The sequence below is a fragment of the Pelophylax lessonae genome (genome assembly GCF_965119305.1).
Source record: "Pelophylax lessonae genome assembly, chromosome: 7".
Taxonomy (NCBI): Eukaryota; Metazoa; Chordata; class Amphibia; order Anura; family Ranidae; genus Pelophylax; species Pelophylax lessonae.
The window spans coordinates 150,666,365-150,689,411 of NC_138774.1; the positions used below are offsets into that span (position 1 = coordinate 150,666,365).

Below are 23,047 nucleotides of genomic sequence, written 5' to 3' on the forward strand. Positions count from 1 at the left end.
AGGCACATGGATGTATTTTTGCACATACTCATGCAGAAGGACACTTTAGAGCTATGGCTACTCCCTTAATGAGAATCGGACATTAGTGTTGGCTTACCTGTTGTAGTGTTTGCATGGCTCGTGAATGGGACTCTATTACTTGTATTCAGATTGCTCTCTTTGCTGACATTGCACATCTGACCTGAACTGGAGTTCATCTGCTCAGATCACTCCTGTTCAAACAACAATAAATCATCTTTTATGGTTATAAAAGTTTGCCATTTGTTTAGATGAGATATCTTTCAGGAAGTTTTATGTACTTGCACCATGCTTTAGCGCCATCTGGGTTCTTACATGCCAGATTTCAAATTTCATTCATTAAGGCTGTTCCTAAAGAGAGTGTTGGTGATAGGCTACACAAGCTGTGTTGGTCAGTCAAAGGATGGTTTGGGCTAGGCAGAGGGTCCAGCCAGCCATTTGGAAACAGTGGCAGAGGTTAGAATAGAAGCATAAAAGGTGAGTGAGTATCAGGATGGCCAGGAGCTGAATGTTTGTGCAGGACAGGTTTCAGAGTTGAGAACTGTAGAAATGTGAGAGCAGGCGCAGTATTAATTTAGTCAATGAAAATATTTTCGTCAACTAAATTAACTTTATTTTGTTCAACTAAAATATGACTAAAACAATTCAGATGACTAAAGTATGACTAAAAGTAAATATGGCATTTTAGTCTAAAGACTATGACTAAAACAAAATAAAAATTAACACTGAGCAGGAGTTCAATAAGATATTCTATAGAGTGGAGAAGGATTAAATATATCTTGCTGTCTGTTACCATGTTGGAGAGATTTCCTATCACTTTGATTCAGTGTCCCTAACAGAGACACAAACAGAAGTAAAAATGTAACAGCAAATTGAACTCTTCACTCTGTCCAAATTTTAGGGTTTTTATTTTTGGATATGATTTTAAGAGTTTTGGTTAGAAAGATTCACCCTCTCCAAATGTCCTGTTTACAGGTATCACTGGAAGTGAAAGTGAAAGAAAATCCCACATTTTGGAGTATCACCAGAACAGGGCACTATCTTTGATGCCCCTGGTGATAATAAGGGATTCCCTCACTTTGGAGGGACTTCCTCTCACTTCATGTTTTGGCTATGGGACAGAAAGTGAAGGGCACAGATGGCAAAACCCTCCCTTACTCTATACAACAGTTTCACTGTAATTCAGAATCAGTGTATTCAACATGAATGTAAATATGTTCCCAGGTAGGCAACAAACATGTTCTGTTCTGTACAACAGTTTTCTATTAGTGTTTTGCCTATATCAATTTTTAAATCAATATTTCACTGAGTGGTGTGCCTATTTTAAATAACATTTACGTTTTATAATCAAGAAACTGAACATTGCTCTGAGTTTAGTTGCTGCTACTCTTGCCTTTATCATGCATTTGTGCTGTTTAGCTTCTCTTAATGTGTCTTTGGTTCAAAGGAACCCCCTCACTTCAAAATGTTCTGCAAGCAGCTACATCTGACAACCAGTACTAATTTTCCAAACCACTGGTCACACATCACTGGACTTGTTGGCACTGTAAATAAATACAGGGCTGTAGCTTTCCACTGAATTTGATAAAATCACACAAAACAGTTATGTTCTAGAAATCAAAACGACATTTATATTTGTGTAAAACATTTTAGGTAAAAAGCATAGTATGCTTTTAAAAAGCTAAGTTATAAAGCTGCAATTATGAAATTCAGTAATTAAGAATTTGCCACAGCTTTTATAAATAACAAAATAATATCAATAACATGTAAACACCAGTTCTTCAAATGCATATACATTGTAATACAACCTTTATAGCCAGGTTCTTGATAGCATCACCCAATGCCATGCTCTGTTGTAAACCCATACCAGCCACCAGCAATTTACAACCAGCTTGGTGGATATCCATTAGTCATTTTCCATCATTGTTCACCATAATTAAACCCTAATGTAGAACCTTCTGTCCCAAAGAGGCAAGTGAGGGACCCCCACTGTGAGGGCTAAGTCAATGCTAGTAACGTACGATTTAGAGGTTATTACTCCAAAGTCCAAACACACAGGAAGAGAGTGTTGAGGGCTCTAGATAACCATAATAACACTTACAGACTTTAAATTCACTTCTTAGTGCAGTGAAAATGGCATTTAAGCCAATCTAGGCACCACTGTAGATAGAAAACACCAGGCCTCTGTGAAAGTCCAGCTTCTTTCAACATCCTAAGGAAGGGGACCGTAGATCTCTGAAACTGGCAGATGAGTGTAGCTGTTGCATGTGCATGCGCTGGAACTTTCTTGGGTGTTGCTGTCTGGCTGGCCACTAGACAAGTAGCTCCTGAGCCCTGAATATTTCATTTGACTTCTAAACTTTGTGTCAAGCATGGGGAAACCTAATGCAAACCTGAAATTACACCACTCTGAACACTCCTGCTATCCCCCAAGGTAATCAGCCAATAACTGCACACACTGCTTTCTGTGTCCTGTGGTAGTACATGATTCATTGAGCTGTCAGTTTGTACCCAGAAACAGTTACACTGGTTCTCGTTGCATTTATCTCCCACAGGCAAGCACAGGCAAGTTCTGCTTATATAGGTAATATTTTTTCTCTTCAAAGGCTATTGGAGAGTGCCTTGAATAATTTGTGAACTCTGCAGCTGCCACACACTGCCTATATCTCTAATTTGTGTGCGCATTTTGTATTTTATCTACTAGCACTATAAATCAACTTGAGCTGTTTAGCAGTCAGAAAATGTATATAGTCACTCCTAGTTAGGGCAGAGTGGCTACAACACCACACAATCCTACATATTTGTGACCATCATGGTTAAACAACCCGACCAAACATTACATACAATCTAACTGTTGTGGCACCATCAAGGACCTGCTGTGACAAAATTACAACATACCCCAGACATTTTCCACTCTTTTCTCATACCTCTGTTCTTCATTTCTTATGATCCTCTAATCTTTCTTATCAACCATATTGTTACCAAGTGGGAGGGCAAGTATTCTAAACTGCTTCAATGCTGTCTGTTCTTCTTCTTCCCTGTTCCCTATGTCAAATATGTGAACCCACCCTTACCTAAGACTTTTCCTTCCTTTCTGCTCACCCTGTCATGTGTCATTTCTTCCATGTGCTTGAGGCAGCCGATATAATACAGTAAACTCTCTCTTTCTTGCATAAGTCAAACCTCTGGCTTCAAATTACTTTCTGAAGTGCACCTGGTTTCCAATAGAAATGTGTAAGGGAGGAGGCAGTTCAGACATTAATCCCAGTAACCATGGTTAGCGGTTATAAAAGCTAGTTAGTTAGTTAAAACCATAGAGTTACTTAAAAATATAATTCTTTGCCTTTGGATCTAACTTTTTTGTGTTTTCTTTTTTGCACAGGTTTTATCTGGGGTGAAATAAAAGAAATGTGGGATGGGGGATTTACTGAATATGTACATGACTGGTGGAACCTAATGGATTTTGCGATGAATTCACTCTATCTTGCAACCATCTCTCTTAAAATAGTAGCATATGTAAAGGTAAGAATATTTCCTTGTCCACAAACAATATCCTATGTTGTTCATTTATGTGCAAACCTCATAAAACGTATCTCCTATATGTGTTCCTTAGTTGATTATGTAAAAGCCTTGTTTACCTGTTATTGTGTAATGGACACATATAAATAGTTCTTATAATAAGAGTTTAGTTATTGTTTAGTCGGAAGCCTTAGCCCCCATCCTCACCAGTGTGTTTGAAGCTTCAAAATGCTCAACAAGCCAAATCCCATGCTTTTCAATTGTCCCTGCTCTCATTTGAGAGTTCAGGTGGATGAAGCTCAGTGGCTGAAACTGAGAAAGGTACATGAGCTATTTTTGAAGCAGAATTGGGCGTTCTTGGACCCACTGACACCAGCGGGAGCGTGCAAACATCATTGCATTGAATGTTCCTGCTAAGTTGGTTTAGCAGTGTTTAGGAGCATTTAAATGTGTTTATTTGTGTTTACATGCATTTCACCACATTTGGAGTGTCTAATCAGTTCATAGGCACACAGAATTCTATTTCTCTAAGTGCAGGCAAACTGACTATACCTAAAAGCCAGTAAACACTCACACAAAACAGTGTGAATGACACCATTAAAGAGATCATTACCTGCATTTACTGTACATGCATTTAGAAATGTCCTTTAACACATATAAACACAGATTTTTATCACTAAGTGCACTTTATATTATTCATTATTGGAGGATTGTATTTATTTATTTATCACTTTCCAGGTAGCGCTGTTATATAACGTTTTTATTTTATCTTGGTTTTTACCTAAGTGGGCAGCAGCTCCAGGTAGCACTATTTTATACAATATAACTTTTAACGCGGGTTTTAAGTTTACGTCTTCACATATAAACACAGGCTTTACAATGTCAGTGTGGATGAGGCATTATTCCAGCATTGTAGAATAGGTTTTGTTCTTTGCATTTTTAGAACATTTAAAATTCAACACAGGTTCAAAGTCAGCTAATCCAGGAAATCAAGTGAAAGCCATGGGTATATTACACTTCTTGTCCCCATTCTTCTGATTTCTTCCTTGTAAGAAAGTGATTACGTATAATACATAGAATAATTTCATTCTGGTAGGTTCTAAGTGGTGTTCAGTGAGGAAAGGTCAGAGAAATAGGCGTATAAAGGATGATATTATTTACAAAGGCTGCTATGAATAACATAATATCACAAGACAGTACTAGGGAATATATAATCTTTTTAATGATTTTTAGATTTATGTGTTAAATAGATCAGCTTTTTGTAAATAAAGTTACCAATGTGTGTTAATGTTTTAAAATGCTTTTTGACTATTTGTAGTTTGCACATGTACAGAGAAGCCACCATATTTTTTCATTTCCTCATACTAATGGTATGCTACATGCTATGCACTCTACTTAGTGGTTGTGCCGTACTGCTCCTTCTCACAATGCAGGTCTACGAGATGGCTAACTATTTGACAATAATTCACTTCCTATATGGGTTAGATCATATCTCATTAGGTATTCAAACGATTATATCATAAAGAGAAGTATGGAGGCTGCCATTGTGGGTCCCCTTGTTAATATGTGAGGTGCTTTTCTGTGTCTGACTGTAAATTTCAGTCAAAGGTGAAGAAAAAGCTTACTCTACATAGTCAAAGCTGGAAAACCAGAATGACAGCTGGAGAAAGAGCATTTTCAAAAGAAGCGTTTAGTAATGGCAGCTCCTGTTATTCTCTCATGATTGAATCCCTTTAAGCAGGGGACCTAAAGCATAAGTTCACATTCAGCAATATTTTCCAAGAAGCCCAGTATACACTTCCATATCCTTTAAATAGAACATACCAGTACTCCTGCTTTTTCAAATGCTGCACCTGCTCCCATTACACAGGCAACTGTGGGGAAAACTTTCAACAAGAACTGCTGACCCCTTATTTCCCCCCTTTGTCCTGCCATTCGCAGAATGCTACAATTTTGTGCATCCATATTCGGGCCATTGAAACTGTGTGCATGCAAAGTGCTTGTGCCCACAGTTTGAACTGCCCAGAGTAACCACTAAGGGGCGCACAAGTGTAGCATCCAGCCTGTCTTGCATATGACAAGGTGTAAGGGAAATGAGGGAGGAGCACTGGTATGCTCTATGCAGTGGGGCTTTTTAAAAACGGTTACCGAAGTTTAACATGCACTCTAATGATGCTAGGTCACTACTGTAGTTTATATACAAATCTCTTAAATACATAAACAAATTATGGAAGAACAAGCATTTAAAATACATTACAATAAAATAAACACTATCATATTGCAAAATATATACTCACTAGAATTACAATATGCTTTCCCTATAACTAAAATATATTAGGGCCAAAGGAAAATTGGACAGCGATCAAAATGGGCTTAAAGACAACCTTTTACATCTAAGCCCAAGGACAAAAAAATTATATATTACAGCTTATCAGTTCTTAGATGTGGTTGTTGCATTTATTTTTTTAGGCTTTCTTTCCTTTATTTTCACTTGGTGATCACTCAGTAGCACACCCTTCATCCTACAATGACAATGATCATGCACCATGTTGTATATATGGAGAAATAGTGTTGTCACCCTAGGACAGGAAGTGTGTGTGTGTGTGTGTGTGTGTGTGTGCATAGACCACAGAACACCTCCCATAGGGGTAAGGTTTTGTAGTCCGCATAGACAACTGTAAACAATGATTATTGATGATAGTGCAACATAGGAAAGAAACACAGGAAGTTTGCAGCTCACAAGATTTTGCATGTATGAAACAGGAATAACAAAAGGCTTTCAATTATATTTTTAGAAAAGGTTGAACACCAACATCACCTCTTAGAACATTTTATTGAAAGCCGAACATGGACACAGAACACATAGCACCCTTACCAAATGTCTACCCTCCCACAAGGCAAGGTTACAGGGGTCTCACACTGTGCCTGTGCCTCCATCTTCTTCCTTACTTGCTATCGGATCCATAAATGTTTTTGGAAAAATTCTCTGCACCCAAAGATCAAGGTTAAAAAAAAAAAATACACTCCTAATGCTCAAAGGTCCTCCTCTATGAGATGGCTACACAGGCGACATGTCACATGGACGGCCCAATGCTTGGTGGATAGGGGAATCCAATGTGGAACTACAAAAACAAAAAAAGGGAAGGTGCAAACACCTAGTGCATTACCCGAGTAAAAAGGTATTTTATTCAAAGTCGATAAAACCAATAAAATGCATACTCACAAAGGTACAATGATAAACAGCATGTAGGTGGGAAGATGCCATGAAGCGCAAAGTACAAATGCTGAAACAACCTCACGTAACAAGCAAGCTGATGCATTTCGGGGGCGCACGCCTTTCCTCAGAGCTGTGCTGACCAGCACTGCCATATGCCTAATGTTTAAATGCAGGCACGTACCCCAAAGTCCACCCCCTGACAGGAAGGGCTTAGTGTTAAATCATATATATATATATATATATATATATATATATATATATATATATATATATATAGTATAATTGGAACCATGCATTGCATAGAGAGATTGATGGAACAATAGTACCTACTTGGATGTTCAGCTTACTTATTGCCCCACATGTAACTAGCTAGCATGTGATGTGGTATGGACCAGTGTGAGCTGGTCCTCACATGTGTGTCCCCAAGATACTGCCAATTTCACTGAATGGCCGCCAGCTGTCTCTGGAATGCAAGCCACTGGGACCCGCAAACCAGGTTCCAGGTAAACTGCTGCACTCACTGCTCTGTTCCTCACAGTGACAAATCACAGGGATGAGAGGAAGAGATGCCTGAGAGGCATTGGCAGGCACACACAGGGGCTGGTCACAAAAAGAGAAAATTAAACAACTGAAGGAATACATGAATCCAGTGTGTGGTCCGCCAAACGGAAGTGATGTGTCACATCACTTCCGGTGGAGCATGGTGCCCATGCTGGTGTCCCAATAAGGGTATGTCATACCAAAAAATTATTAAATAAATTAAAAAATTGCGATGCCTAAAAAAATAAAATTAATGAAAAATAATTCTTAATATAATTACTGTGACGTGCAAAAAAATAAAAACCTTTTTATTACTTTGCAGTGAAGCCTGTAAACTGCAAACACTAGTCATATTGGGGTTTGTTCAAGGATTTTTTTTTCTGTGGCTTCACCATACCTGTCAGGGGATGGACTTTGGTGTGTGTGCCTGAATTTAAACAATAGGCATATGGTAGTGCTGGTCAGCACAGCTCTACAGAAGTGGGTGTGACCCAGAAAAGTGTCAGCGTGCTTGTCACGTGAGGCTGTTGCAGCATTTGTACTTTGCAACTCATGACATCTTCCCACCTACATACTGTTTATCATTGTACCTTTGTGAGTATGCATTTTATTTGTTTTATCACCTTTGAATAAAATATCTTTTAACTTGGGCAATGCACTAGGTGTTTGCGCCATCTCCTTTATTGTTTTTGTACTTCCAAAGATCAGGGTGTTTGCAATAGCTTATTGTTACAAATTGTACTACATGAGGTAACATTGAAAAACTAGCCTTCAAGCACCCATTTCACATCTTTCTGCCTAGTGCTAAACCCAGCCAACCTACAATCCCAGATGTTCCTGTCACTATTACCAATAAAGTTTCAAATCTATACACGTTTCCTTAGTGCACATATGATTAGGAAGTAGCCCTGGTACCAGTGGACTTTGCAAGAATCTTGTCACATACCAGCCCTAAACATACTACGTGAAACAAAATTCTTTAGAGAAGCCCTCACCGGTCCCAGAAACTGCATTTTTGCAAGACAGCTCGGGTATCTGAGACATATGGGTGACAGTAATTCACTGCTCCTGTGCCCCCTGCTTGATACTTCAGCTTGAATTTGCCTTTTAATATAATTTCAGACAAAGTTAGGCACACAAATGCACCTTTTCCCTAGTTAGTTGTCATATCTTAAGAACTTCACAAGAAAGCATCCTCTGAGAGCAAGTAAAAAGAATGTGCTCTACATCAAGAGTGAGTTCCTATGTAAGTATTTTCCTATTGGCTGTGAGCAGCATATTCAATAAACAAATTTATTCTTAAGTTGTCTTGACAAGGCGTTCTAGGGCCAGAGAATAAAGCATATCATGAGCATAAAAGCACTCACTGAAGTCAGAGCCAGTAAACTACGCATTAACAGATTCAGTGGCAAAAAATGAGATGGTGCTTCTTTTCAATCAAATGTATTGTAAGCTCTAAACCTATAGGTTGGGCTAACATATGAAGAAGCTGAGATAGTTTGTATTTCCATTAGTATACCATAGTCATATTTTTTAAGAGTTTTGTTTTAGGTTGTATGACCGCACAGCTGTTTTTCCTTTTTAAAACAAGCTTGGACGTGTTAGAGATCCTGTAAAACTGATAAAAGAACAATTTAATAGAACGTGAAAGGATTGGAACTTTGTTTTTTAGGTCATTGCTGTTCATGTCTTCCTGTACCATTGACAAACATATATACTCCTATATTTTAATTAATTTACATTTTGTACCAGAGTTGTGTATAACAAAGCTCATATAACACATCCTTTTTGTTAGACCACAATGCAACTACTCCTTAAAAAAGGGAAAGAAATCCATAACTGTAGGTCCTACCCATTCTCTAATCATCCAGATAGTCCTCTATTTATAATTCACTGTCCAAGTGCTATTTATTGGTCCTGTCATATTTACTTATAATAAATATTAATTAAAAGTAGTATTTTTATTTTTTTTTATTTTGTAACCCAAGTTACTGTATTCTTTCAACTGTTTTACTGTGTTTGAACTGAATGTAAACAGCTGTCATGAAAGATAATTCCAATGTCAGACAAGATGTTACCTGCCTTAGTACAGTTCCTGTTTTAAAAATCCAATATCTGCTACTAAGCTGAGTTGGGATTTTAATCTACTTGTTGTTTTGACCTTGCAAAGTGGGCACACTGAGAGAAGTCAAATCAAGTCCTTCATTACACGTAAAAGATGACATTTCCTGAGGAAAAAGGCCAATGCTACCATTGATTAAATTCACCATTTGGCACAAGCCCTAGGACAGTTTCTGTGTGACTCAGTCTTGATAATTTACAGCTTGTTCTTGTATTTATTCCCTCAGTACAATGGCTCACGGCCAAGAGAGGAATGGGATATGTGGCACCCCACACTGATTGCCGAAGCACTCTTTGCAATATCCAATATCCTGAGCTCCCTTCGTCTCATCTCCCTGTTCACTGCAAATTCTCATCTTGGTCCCCTGCAAATATCACTAGGGCGGATGCTGCTGGACATTCTCAAATTCCTCTTCATCTACTGCCTGGTGCTTCTGGCCTTTGCCAACGGACTAAACCAACTGTACTTTTATTATGAGACTAGTGCCTCTGAAGAACCTAACAACTGCAAAGGAATTCGCTGTGAGAAACAGAACAACGCCTTCTCCACGTAAGACAAGTCCCGTTTTATTCCAATTTTATTATGTCAAACAGAGAATGTGTTCATACTGTTTTATATTACAACCCAGATCAAGTTTTCTACTTTCTCCATTTAGGTGAAAAAGCTGCTCCATTTGCCATTTAATTATGGTCAGCATGGACTAGTATCCCATGTCTTTAAAAGTACAACGGAGGTTGAGTGACCCATCATTGCTGCTTGCCCTTTTTTAGTGTGCTTTTAACATATTTTAGCAAATGCAAAATTGGAAAATTCACCACATTCATCTGCTTTTTCTGGCTATAATAATATATGCTGTAATGATTGATTACAGCATAAATAGAATTGACATCAGAACTTATAGAGCCCCATACCACTGTGTTAAAAAAATGCACATTTGAGTGCATACATTAGAGTGTATCTTTAAAGTATAACTAAAGGCAAAACTTTTTTTTTTTGTTTTGGATAGAGTGGAAAAGGATTAGAACACACGTCAATTTTTTGGGTTTTTTTTGCTGTCTTTGCCCCGTTAAGGAATTCATGCTCTCTATTTGTCCTGTTTACCATTATAATTAAAAGTGAAAGTAAAGAAAATCCCAAATTTTGGGTTTTCCCCGGAAAAGCAAGAGAGGGGAAATCTTCCAATGGGGACACTTGTTCTGGTGACCTGGGGATCCCCAAGGTATTCCCTTAATTTGCAGGGATTTCCTCTCACTTCCTACACAGCAGGGACTCAACCCAGAAACTATAGTTTTAGGAATATATAGCAAATGCAAAATTGGAAAATTCACTACATTCATCTGCTTTTTCTGGCTATAATTATATATGCTGTAATGATTGATTACAGCATAAATAGAATTGACATCAAAACTTATAGAGCTCTTTGTCTTCTAGTTTGCTACCTATAATGGTTTTCAATACCACTATCAATAACACTATTAACAATTAAGAAAGGGGCTGTGCACATCTATAGGTGTTAATGAATTCTGTCTCTGCTCCATTTATTGTTAAACAGCAGGACAATGGAGAGACAGAAACTCATTATTGATCTATATGGGTAGACCTCAGGATTTCCAAACTGTATTTTGGCTCCAATCTATTTTACAAGATGATAATACGCCCCCTGGCCATACTACTCTAATTCTTAGATGAATTCCGCAAACTTGTTATATCGTGACCATATTAAAAGAAAATACCCCACAAAGTATATTACAGTAAAAGAATCCCTTCATTTTATTTCTAAAATGATACTCACAAATACAGAGGTTCACAAGCATAAAACACAAAAGCAAATTCACGATGCCCATCATGCATGTGTCATTACTTTAGATCGTTTGCTCTGTCCGATGCATTTCATCACAATTGATGTCATCAGGGGACAGGAATGCATTTCTCATAAATGTTTTTTTTTTACCGTTTTATTTTTCTTTTTAATGTCAACAGTGAAATGTGCATAAGCAATGTGTATCAGCACAGATCCTTTATGAAACCATGTGACAAGGGGATTTACAGGCAGGAGATTGTGGGAGACAGAGGCAGAACTTTGTCAATCTATAACAAAAAGTGGCCAAACAAGGAACTTTATATCAGTATCGTGAACCATTGTTTTCAAGGAAGCTAGCAATTAAAAAAGAGAAGGATTTCCAAGTGATATTATTATGGTAATTACTACTTTAATGAACTACAGTATGCTTGAGTTATTTAAACTGCAGTGCTGGGGAACAGATCTATATTCCAAAAAAATCCTTTTAAGAACAAATATCTTTCCACAACAACTGATTGATAATTATTTCAAGTGATGGTAGGTATTTTTTTTAAATAACAAACATGCCATACTTCCCTTCTCTGTGCAATGGTTTTGCACAGAGCAGTCAAAATCATCCTATTCTCGGGTCTCCTGCCAACTATTCAAGCTCCTCCCCCTTCTAGTATCCCCCCTCCCCCTAGCAAACAGTTTGCCAGAGGGGGTACTCATGCAGACTCAATCACAAGCCACACTGTCAGTCTATTGACACACAGAGTGGCTTGGTCTTGCCCCCTGCTACCTCATCACTGCATATGATTAACAGCAGGAGGAGAGAGAAAGCAGTGCCACTGCTCTCAGGTAAGTATTTAGAGGGGTGGGGGGGGGCTAACAATAGAACGTTTTTTACCTTAATGCAGCAAATGTATTACATGTATTTAAACCTTCCACCTTTACAACAACTAAGTTGCAACAACTTTTTGCTAATATTTTTTATTTTTTTATATGTATGATCTGTAGCTTGGGGTGATTAGTGTGCATCAGACAATTGTTGCTGAACCATTCAAGAGTTGCTTTAATCTCTACAACACATCATGTCTGGAAAAAAAAAAAAAAAGTAAAAACACTGTGCACCCAAAATATCATACACATTGACCCAAGGCACATTGCAAACCACTGCCATGTCCCCTGTGACGAGACCCTTGCTCGCTCGCTTCCACTCTCCCGACACTCCTCTATTTCTAGTGAGTCAGCTTGCAGATCGCAACGTCTGATGGTTCGGTCAACCAAGGATCCGGGATCCGAACTACAGCTATGTGCCGTCCGGAATCCATTAGAACAAACACCAAGCAAGCTGTATGTAAGTTCAAACAGGAAGACAATTTATTGGAAGAACACAGCACACTTTTATACAGAATTTGGAACATCCTGCCCCCAACAACCGCCCTCCCATTGGTCAATTGCAAAGTACCTGCAGTTCCCATTCAGGTCCTCTTTTAGCCATGCAAATGAGGAATTGAAAATGAGTCAGCAGTGATTGGTCAGATTGACCAGAAGGACTTGCATGCAAATGAGGACTTGAAAATGAGTCAACAGGGATTGGTCAGATAGCTTTGACCAATGCAAGGAGACAGAAGCCCCAGGGGGCAATCAATGTACACAATAGTCAGACACAGAACACTGGTTCCCTAACGAGCCCTCAATACACATTACTCTGAGTGTCAATACATCCCTTAGCAGACAACAGGTGAGGTCATTAGCACACCTGACAATAGGTGAATGCAAAGCCCCCTCAGACAAAAAGCAACATTGTTAGCCAGCCCGTCTCCCCATTGAACTTCCTGGAATGACCATATTAGGAGTGGACTTTCTGCTCAGAGACCTCATGGCAAAGGGAACAATTGACCTTGCTGACAAATATGAAGCAAATCAACCCATCTGTCCTTAAATTCCAGTGATGGTGAACACCATCACATCCCCATAAACCAAGTTTGGTCTTTTTTCAGTTAAATGTATAAAAAATATATATTGATTACATCAGTAACATCTGTAGTAGAGATGATCGAACGGTTCGGGTCGACCATCGGTTCGACCCGAACATTGGGTGTTCGGAATTCGGTCACCAGAACTGCCCAAAATGCAATGAGACGGGAACTGGGCTTTAAAAGCCTGTGATTGGCCCAGAAACGTCAGTAAAAGCCAATTGAGGGGACAGGAGTCTGCTAGGAATGTGATTGGAGTGACTACGGGGTCTAGAGGCCAATCAGGAGTGAATACGCCCCCCCCCCAGTATATAACATAGCCCCGCCAAACCTCTAGCACTGTAATACAGAGGCTGTGGAAGAGAGTGGAAGCATTTGTGTTTCTCCTGCTGCTTGTAAAGCTCCAGTGTCATTTTGCAATTATCTTCTGCTGTATGGAGCTGTTCTTTTAGTGTGAGGAAAGGGATATGCAGTGTAGTTAGGGTACTATATACCACTATAGTTAGATTCAATAATCTACTTTTTGTAGGGATACTTTTAAGTGTCAGGGTGACCGTAGTGTAGTTTAGGGTGACCTGACTCTGCCATGTCAGAGTGACCGTAGTGTAGTTTAGGGTGACCTGACTCTGCCATGTCAGGGTGACCGTAGTGTAGTTTAGGATGACCTGACTCTGCCATGTCAGGGTGACCGTAGTGTAGTTTAGGGTGACCTGACTCTGCCATGTCAGGGTGACCGAACTCTGCCATGCCAGGGTGGCCGAACTCTGCCATGCCAGGGTGACCGAACTCTGCTATGTTAGGGGGACCGTAGTGTAGTTTAGGGTGACCTGACTCTGCCATGCCAGGGTGACTGAACTCTGCCATGTCAGGGTGACCGTAGTGTAGTTTAGGGTGACCTGACTCTGCCATGCCAGGGTGACCTGACTCTGCCATGCCAGGGTGACCGAACTCTGCCATGCCAGGGTGACCGAACTCTGCCATGTCAGGGTGACCCCACTATGCAGATTCTGGGTTAGGGGTATACATATATATATATATATATATATATATATATATATACACACGCACACACATATATATATGTATATATATATATATATATATACACACACACACACATTATATATATATATATATATATACACACACACATATATATATATATATACACCCCTATACAGACGTTTAGATGTCATGCCTGCCTCCAAACACCTTCAAAAAACGCCCAAAAAACACCTGAAAAACGCCTGAAACAAAAACGCCCAGGTGTGAAAGGAGGGTAACACCATCCCTGCGCTACTGAAATTCTAAGAAAAATAATCTGTTTTTTTTTTCTGGTTCCAGACATGCTACAGAGCTGAAACTTCACAGGTACACCTTTTAGACCCCCCAGACACCAAATCCAAAGAAATCTCTTTTTTTTTTTTTCAATAATTGGCTCTCTATCAAAAACGACAATTTTTAAGAACTTTTTTTTGCCTGATTCATAGTCCCTGGGGCATGACCCAGAACCCTAGGCACTTTTTATGGGCATTTATTGGGTTTTAGGGCTTCAAAATTGTGTTTTTTGATTCCCGAAGTTCGGGTCCCATTGATTTCAATGGGGCTCTGGAATCCGAACCGAACTTTCTGGAAATTTGGGTGTTCTGGTCAAATCGAACTTTTCAAAAGTTCGATGATCCCTAATCTGTAGTGGGCGGTTTAGTATTACTGTGATCAAGGTCTGATTTGCTATTAAAATTAGGCTTGTTAGTCACAAAACCATTCTAAAGGCTCTTCCTGGCATGGCAGGTGCAGCAAAGCAGGCTGGTATGCAGAGTATATATTAGATTCTGTTCAGTCAGTGGTACAATAGATCACTGACACCCAGTAGTCCATGGATGTGATCGCTTATATGTATTTAGTTGCAGCATTGTTGTCCCTGTACCCGTTTGCTTGTTCAGGACAAAGATGGCTTTACAGGAAAAATAGTGATGGCAGGTGGGATAATGTAATGGGAAAAGGTGGTACTGCCCAGGCCATAAATTAGAGGAACGGGGCTGTCACCAGCTGATATGGAAGCAGTTGAAGCAAGAAGCTGGCATACAGATGGCACTGGGCAGGTGGGGGGTCCGGGCCTTTATCTTTTTTCTGTTCCAGCAAAAACTTGGCATGAGAGAGTTGTTACTTGAGACAGTGGGAAGGAGGAAGGAGAAGAGGAGTGGGTGGTAGAGGATAAAGTGTTATTTCATATATAGAAACAACATTTAGCAAACAATTCCACTTTTAATAAAGTGCTCGATATATAAAATATTCAAATCAAAAAACGACATCAATATACAATATCCAAGTGTGCAAAAAATCAGTGCCAACACAAGCTAAAGTGCAAAAACACAATCCATAATTCCCTGTGCAGACACTAGATTTAGGAGGTGCAGACACCTCACCATCCCTCTTGGGTGTACTCCCACCTTCAATATCTGACCTTTATTACAAAGGACAGATAACACGAGAATATGAACCATATTCTCAGGCTCCAAAACACCAAACACTTCCAGCAGGGATGGGTTCCTCTCCACTATGAACTCCCAGCTTGCACTCACAAGATTAGTAGATGGAAAGGTCAAGCCCAGTCATTCACAGAAGTCAAGTTCAGAGAAGGCAAATTAGAGAATATGCTTTTTTGCATGTTTCACGTGCATAGACCAGCCGGTTTAAAATTATGATGCTTGAGAACAAGCAAAAAAGTGCACACACTAGGATGCACCTCCTGGTGTAAATGAGTCCTCAGACTGGTATGCCCTGAGATTGTGCACAAATCTAAAGGGTACCTTCATTGAAATGGTTAAAAAACACTGATATACAGTGCATCCGGAAAGTATTCACAGCACTTCACATTTTCCACATTTTGTTAAGTTACAGTCTTATTCCAAAATGTATTAAATTCATTATTTTCCTCGAAATTCTACGAAAAATTCCTCATAATGACAGACAACATGAAAGAAGTTTGTTTAAAGTCTTTGCAAATGTATTAAAAAAAAAACAAAACAAAAAAATAAAAATAAAATCACATGTACATAAGTATTCACAGTCTTGTTTTCCCGCTCAAAAGAACTAAGGTGCACCCTGTTTCCACAGATAATCCTTGAGATGTTTCTACAACTTGATTGGAATCCACCTGTGTTAAATTCGGTTGATTGGACATGATTAGTTACAGTGCATGTCACAGCACAAACCAAGCCACGAAGTGCAAGGAATTGTCTGTAGACCTCCTAAACAGAATTGTATCACAGCACAGATCAGGGGAAGGATACAGAAAGGTTTCTGTAGCATTAAAGGTCCCAGTGAGCACAGAAGCCCCCCTCCTGAGCCATAACAGGTCACATGCCCTCAACATGGGTAGGATGTTTTGCCAGGGGAGATTTTCCTGCACTGGATGTAAACCTTTTTTATTTCCCACTTTGTGAGGGTATTTGTATACTGCTTTTAATCAAATTGAAAAGTTCCGCACAATCAGTGCACTCTGAGCAAGTGGCTTTGCTCCTAGATAGTTGCTGTGTCCTTACTGGATCTCTGTGTGGATTTAACATTCGATACTTTGATCTTTTTTTTTTTTTTTTTTTAAGCTAGATTGTGTATGTACTCTCTGGCTACTCTTGTGTTTGATCACAACAGTCTGCCATACTGCCTAACTTTCTTTGATGAGAAAGAGGCCACCATTCAGCACAAAGTATATGGGCAAAGGACACGCCTCTGCAAGTATGAATTCAAATGCTAAACAAGTGCTTTTTTTACCGCTACTTTTTCTTTTTTACTACCTTTACATAGTTGGTAAGGTTGAATAAAGACACCAGTCCATCCAGTTCAACCTGTGTGTCTGTGTTCATGTCAAAATAAAAAAATAAATCATATTCCATATCCCTGTATATTGTGCTTGCTAAGATGCCCATCTAATAGCTTTTTTGGAACTATTAATACTTCCCACGGACACCACTGATTGTGGAAGTGAGTTACACATCCTTACTGCCCTAACAGTGAAAAACCCACTACGCAGTTTAAGGTTGAACTTCTTCTCTTCCAATTTCATCGAGTGGCTCTGTGTCTTTTTAAACTCCCTGAGACTGAATAGTTTATTCCCTAGGCTAGAATCACCAGTGAGGTATTTGTATATCACTATCATATCTCCTCCCAAGCATCTCTTCTCCAGAGAAAATAAGTGTAATGTTAGTAGTTGTTCCTCATAACAGAGGTCCTCCAGTCCTCTTAATAACTTTGTTGCCCTTCCCTGGACTCTCTCCAGCTATGCTTTCTGAGGATTGGTGACCATAACTGGATGGAATACTCCAGCTGTGGCTGAACTAGAGTTTTATAATATGTCAGGATTATAGTTTTATCTCTTGAGTAAATAGGAAATATGAGAAAATTAGAATATAACATACAGTGTTTCAGAGATTGAACAAACTGTGCTGAATTACACTTTTGTTAGTTATTGTGGTCTATGCAACAGACTAAAAAGAGACAATTAAGGAGGAAATAGGGACAGAGGAATTTGGTTACAAAAGAGGGACATTTATGAACTATGGCCTGCTTGTTGAATATGCTAGCTGTGTAGCCAGGAAGGCATTTGCCATGTATCTCTCATTGTTTTGCTAAAATTTCCCTTTAATAGAAACCACAGGATTTAGTGCCATGTTTTTCTCTGTGTTTCAAGGTGTCTACACAACATGATTACTGACAGGCTCTAGTGGAAAATGAGACTCACAAAATAGATTCTGTACACCAGCCATATATATTGACTAAGGTGTCATTTCTATTAACATTGTAGCAGTTTGTCAGCCAAATGAGGAGACTATGAGCAGGTTCGGTATAATAAATCACCAAGCACCTCTAAAGCGTTGATAAACTGCTCACCTTCAATGCTATTTGCAGACTTAAGAGATATATGGTGGTGCCATGATGGGGAAGAAGTAAGCAATGTGCTGACCTTCAATGCAAATTTGTGATTTTTTTTTTAACAACAAAGCAATATTAACCTGTGTTCATTTATGCCAGAAATTATCTTTTTTATTACCTCCTTTCCCCTACTAGAAGATTGAAAGGATCATCAAATGATTGGTTTCTTGGCTGACCATCCATACAAAATCTGTTAGACTTCTAGGCAGCTTTAGAGCTTAACTTATAAATATCAGTGAGCTCAATGTGTTAACTGGCCTCAGAAATCAAAATTGAATAGCCTGTGGCATCTGCACATGCCCTCACATATTTGCTCATGGGCCTCTCATGTGCAAATTATCACATTTCATTTCAGTGTTGAGATTTGGTCACCCATCTCATCTCCTTCACTTTTCTATTGGTCGGTAAGGTTGTCTATAGTGATGTGGCAATGAGACATGTGGCAGGTAAAAATAAATGAGCCAGCTTTCAACTTTTTTTTTCAGGTTTTGGGGTACCATCAGCCCAGTCCCCCTTTGACCCCAAAGCAGACATGAAATTATTTGTACGGACACCTGAAGGTGTCTGCTTTTGACTTATCTGACCAGTTAACTAGTTGTCCACCTTTATATATATAGCTTCATCTCAGTGGCTTTCAGCAGCAGGACAGCTATTGGCCCACTTCTTTTCTACATCTACAATACCTCTTTTGGTCACTTGATAAACTTCCACGACTTACAATACCATCTCTATGCTGATGACACCCAACAATACCATCTCTATGCTGATGACACCCAAATATATCTCTCTACTCCTCACCTCATCCCTTCAGTCTCCTCTCACATTTCTAGCTTTTTAACTAACATATCATTATGGATGTCACACCACTTTCTTAAAACTCAATCTTTCTAAAACTAATTTCATATTACCCTCCCTGCTAATGCCCCCTCCCCTGACTTTTCCATCAAGATCAAAAATACAACTCTCAGTCCTTCACCTTATGCCAAGATGCTAGGTGTAGTCCTGGACTCTGACCTGCCCTTTCAGTCCCAAGTTCAATCACAGTCCAAATCCTGTAGATTTCATCTCTGTAACATCTCTAAAATATGCCCCTTTTTAACTAATGAAACCATCAAGCAACTCACTCACTCCCTTGACTATTGCAACTCCCTTCTCATAGGCTTACCTCAACACATGCTCTCCCCTTTAGTCTATCATGAATGCTGCTTCCAGACTCATTCACCTTCCAACCACTCAGTGTCCATTACCCCTGTCCCCTGTCTACCAATCCCTCCACTGGCTTCCAATTCCCCAACAAATGCAATTCTAAATACGAACGACAACATCAAAAGCCACTTACAACTCTGCCCCAAGCTACGTCACCACTCATGTTTTATTATATCACCCAAATCATCCTCTCTGCTCCTCCAAAAAAAGTCCTGCTTTCAAGCTCCCTTTTCTCCTGTTCCCATGATCATCTCCTGGCCTTCTCCAGATCCTCTCCCATCTTCTAGAACTTTTTACCGCAATCTGTTTGGCTACCTCCCACTCTGTCTACTTTTAGGTTATCCCTGACAACTCATTTCTTCAGGAAAGCATATGCCACCTTCACAAACAACTGAATCTTTTAGTTCTCTCATCAGTTATTACCTTTTGTTCCACTCACCCCTTCCCATTAGAATGTAAGCTCTCAGAAGCAGGGCCCTCCTAACCCTTTTGTATTGAATTTATTCTGTAACTTTAATGTCTCGCTTCATAATGCAAAGTGCTGTGCAAACTTTTGGCACTATAAAAATCCTGAATAATAATAATAACAATAGGGTTTTTAAAGCACTATGGGTCATATACAGAGACAGCAGAACATAAGCCATAGAACATAAGCCATGAGATTAACCTCTGAACTAAGCCATCATTTTTGAGGAATCTGTGCAATAAATAATTTGTGTGTGTAAACTTCACCTTGAGCTATTGAGCATTGTAAAGTACATGATTTACGTTAAAAAGAAGAAAAGAGGGAGCCCAGAAAACAATACGTGGAGATTAAAGCACCATTTTGTGGCTCAAATGGAGAATTTAAAGTATCATTGTGTGGTATTAAATATGTAACTGACTAGAAAAGGATAATACTTTTAAATTACAGTTTAATTACAAAAAGGATTATGTTAAAAACCACTACATATATTAGCAAACATGAGATTCTCTCTGAAGGCAGACTAAAAATAAGATTAAAAATAAGAGGGAAAAGATCATACTGTGACTCTTATTAGATTGTACTCTATAAATATACAAGTATACTGCATGTACAATATGTGGTGAGACCCTGATTACAGTAGACATCAACCTTTTACTTAAAATCTAGCAGCACTAGTATAAAATAAATGTGCTTTCTTTCATTTATTTATTGTCCTCAGTTCATGAACAAAGAGCCCTCAATGCTTTGGCTCTGCTACCTCATTTGTGCAGATTCCTTTACACCAGAAATGATTGCTAGCATAAGAAGGTCTTTCACACTAAATAGGAGGGGTTACGCAGTGCTCATTGAGCTTGTACAGACATGGGCCGATTTCTGCCAAACATTGCTCTTTCCTTTTTAGCAGCTATGAAATAACATGACGTTGGATGTCTCCGCAGACCTTTGTCACTTTAGCTTGCAGTTTTCAAGGAGAAGACGTCTGTGCTGACAAGCGAACTCTGTTTCCAAATCTGCACCGTCACAAACTGTTCATAGCAAAGTGAGCAGACGCATGACACAAAATATCAACCTCTTGCAATGCTGCTGCAGAGATGTCTAAGACAAAATGGCAGGCCACTCACCCATGACAGGCAGAAGGATGCTGAGCTCACACTTTTCCTCACTGCTCAGCAGTAAATGTGTCCAAGACAGCTTGTTTATGTCTCAGGCTAAAATGTAATGTGATACAAATCACCATGGTTCAATGTATTATCTGTATTTACGCCTAACATGATTTATATTTACATAAAAAAAATACAAGAAGTAAAAAAAATAGCTAGGTCCTCGCTTCTTACACAAAGACTTGAACCATAAGCGCTTTTTAAAACAGACTATATTGTACAGCATTTTAAAAATAATTCCAATAAAGGTTAATTATCAAAGTGGTTTTAAAGCCTAAAGTTTTTTTTACCTTAATGCTTTCTTTGCATTAAAGTGTTACTAAACCCACAATAGTAAAATCAGTGTGTATATGCAGTAAAGCATGCTTGTTAAACTCACTGTGGAACCTAAGGGGTTAACCTTAAAAAGGCTGCTTGACGCTGTATGCACAGACCCTCCTCTTCTTCCACTAAAGCCCCGTACACACGTAGCGATTGTCGGCCGTAAATATTCGGCCGCCGAACGATCGGCCGATTGTCGGCTTGTTAGTATGATGCTTCCGACAACCGACAGCGACTTTTCGGCAGAACAGAATCGGGTGTGCAGGCATTAAAATTTTTGTTGGCCAACACCAGAACGGCCGATTGTTCGCCAGTCAGTACAGAATTCGGCCGACAAACAGCCGATTAGCAAGACTGGGCATGCTCAGAAAAGAAAAAACACACGGAAAGTTAACCATCACATGACATCACTACTGCAGTCGGCTGTTGTTGGCCGACAAAATTCATGTGCAGTCTTTTGCAGTTTTTAGCCGACAGGACAGGACAAAAGACGGCCGATCGTTCGGCCGACATTCGGTACGTGTGTACGGGGCTTAACTCCAAAACATGTCCGAATAAGACAACCTTTGGGGTCAGGCTGCACATGCTCAGTTTGGTGTGTATTGCTAGAAAGTTTTTTTTTTTTTTTCTTGAGAGAGTGCATGTGATCAGCACAGGGCCATGTCCAGCCAGAGGGTAAGGAGCCCTGCAGCCTCATAGGAAGGACAGCTCAGGCTCAGTGCAGTGTGAAAACTCCTCCTACAAGCTTCACCAGGAACAGATAGAAGTCACAAGACTGCGATATACTGCTGATGAGAAAAAGTATTAGGCAGTTTATATTTACTAAAATAAATGCATTTCCATGTTCTGTGTACTGTGGGAGACCAGATATAGTAAATGCAGGGTCCTGGGTTTAGTAACACTTTAAAGTGAAAAAACCTTGTGTGCTGCAGCCCCCCCTTTTACTTACCTGAGCCCGATCTGATCCAGCGATTTGTACAAGCGCAGAAGCTCCAGCGGCTGTCTCTCTCCTTATTGGACAGAGTGATATCAGTGGAAACCATTGGCTCCCGCTGCTGTGACATGGAAGCAGGGGCGAGGCCGAGTCTCTCTGTCTGTGCCGAACGCGGCAGTGGGGCTCGGGAGCAAGCAAGAATGGATGGAAACTAGATTTCCATGGGGGCCCCCAACAAAGGGGGGGAGGGGGCAGAAAAAGAGGATTGAGGCTGCTCTGTGCAAAACCATTGCACAGAGCAGGTACATACTGTATAACATATTTGTTCATTTAATGCAAAAAAAAAAAAAAAATGCTTTAGAATCACTTAAAATAGAATTCTGTGCATACAGACCCCTTTAAAAATGGCAGGTTTTGGACATGAAAAAACGAGACCAAGATAAATCACTTTGGAATTTTTCCACCTTTAGGGACATCCAAGGGATGTCCAGTTGAACAATTATCAGTATGCTCGTTCACTTATGAGAACTGTATAGCAATTGTTCTAGACTGTTAGCACTATATTTTGTACTGTTGTGTCATTTATACATTTTATTGTTTAGAGGGATTGTTTCCCTTCACTCTTTTTATACTATAGATTATAAATAAAATTTGTATCTTTTTACCTATCTCTATAACAAGTACTCTGGTACTTTATTTGTGTGTATGCCTCGCTCATACCCCAATGGGACTTTTTGCGCTTTTGTTTTAAACATTTTTCGGGGGGTGGCATGACACTGTTTTAGCCTTTTTCTTTCACCTATAACCTTGTTTATCCAATACATTGTTAACGGAACATCAAACACTGATC

The 23,047-nt window shown here is 39.4% G+C and overlaps 1 protein-coding gene across 1 annotated transcript in view; it reads left to right on the forward strand.

The window, feature by feature from the left end:
- Window positions 1–23,047, forward strand: part of TRPC5 (transient receptor potential cation channel subfamily C member 5) — a 516,224-nt gene that overhangs the window by 378,509 nt on the left and 114,668 nt on the right. Inside the window, exons 5-6 of the mRNA XM_082263564.1 lie at window positions 3,401–3,540; window positions 9,643–9,965. Of these exons, the coding sequence (XP_082119690.1) occupies window positions 3,401–3,540; window positions 9,643–9,965 (463 nt within the window). The remainder of the gene's footprint in view (window positions 1–3,400; window positions 3,541–9,642; window positions 9,966–23,047) is intronic.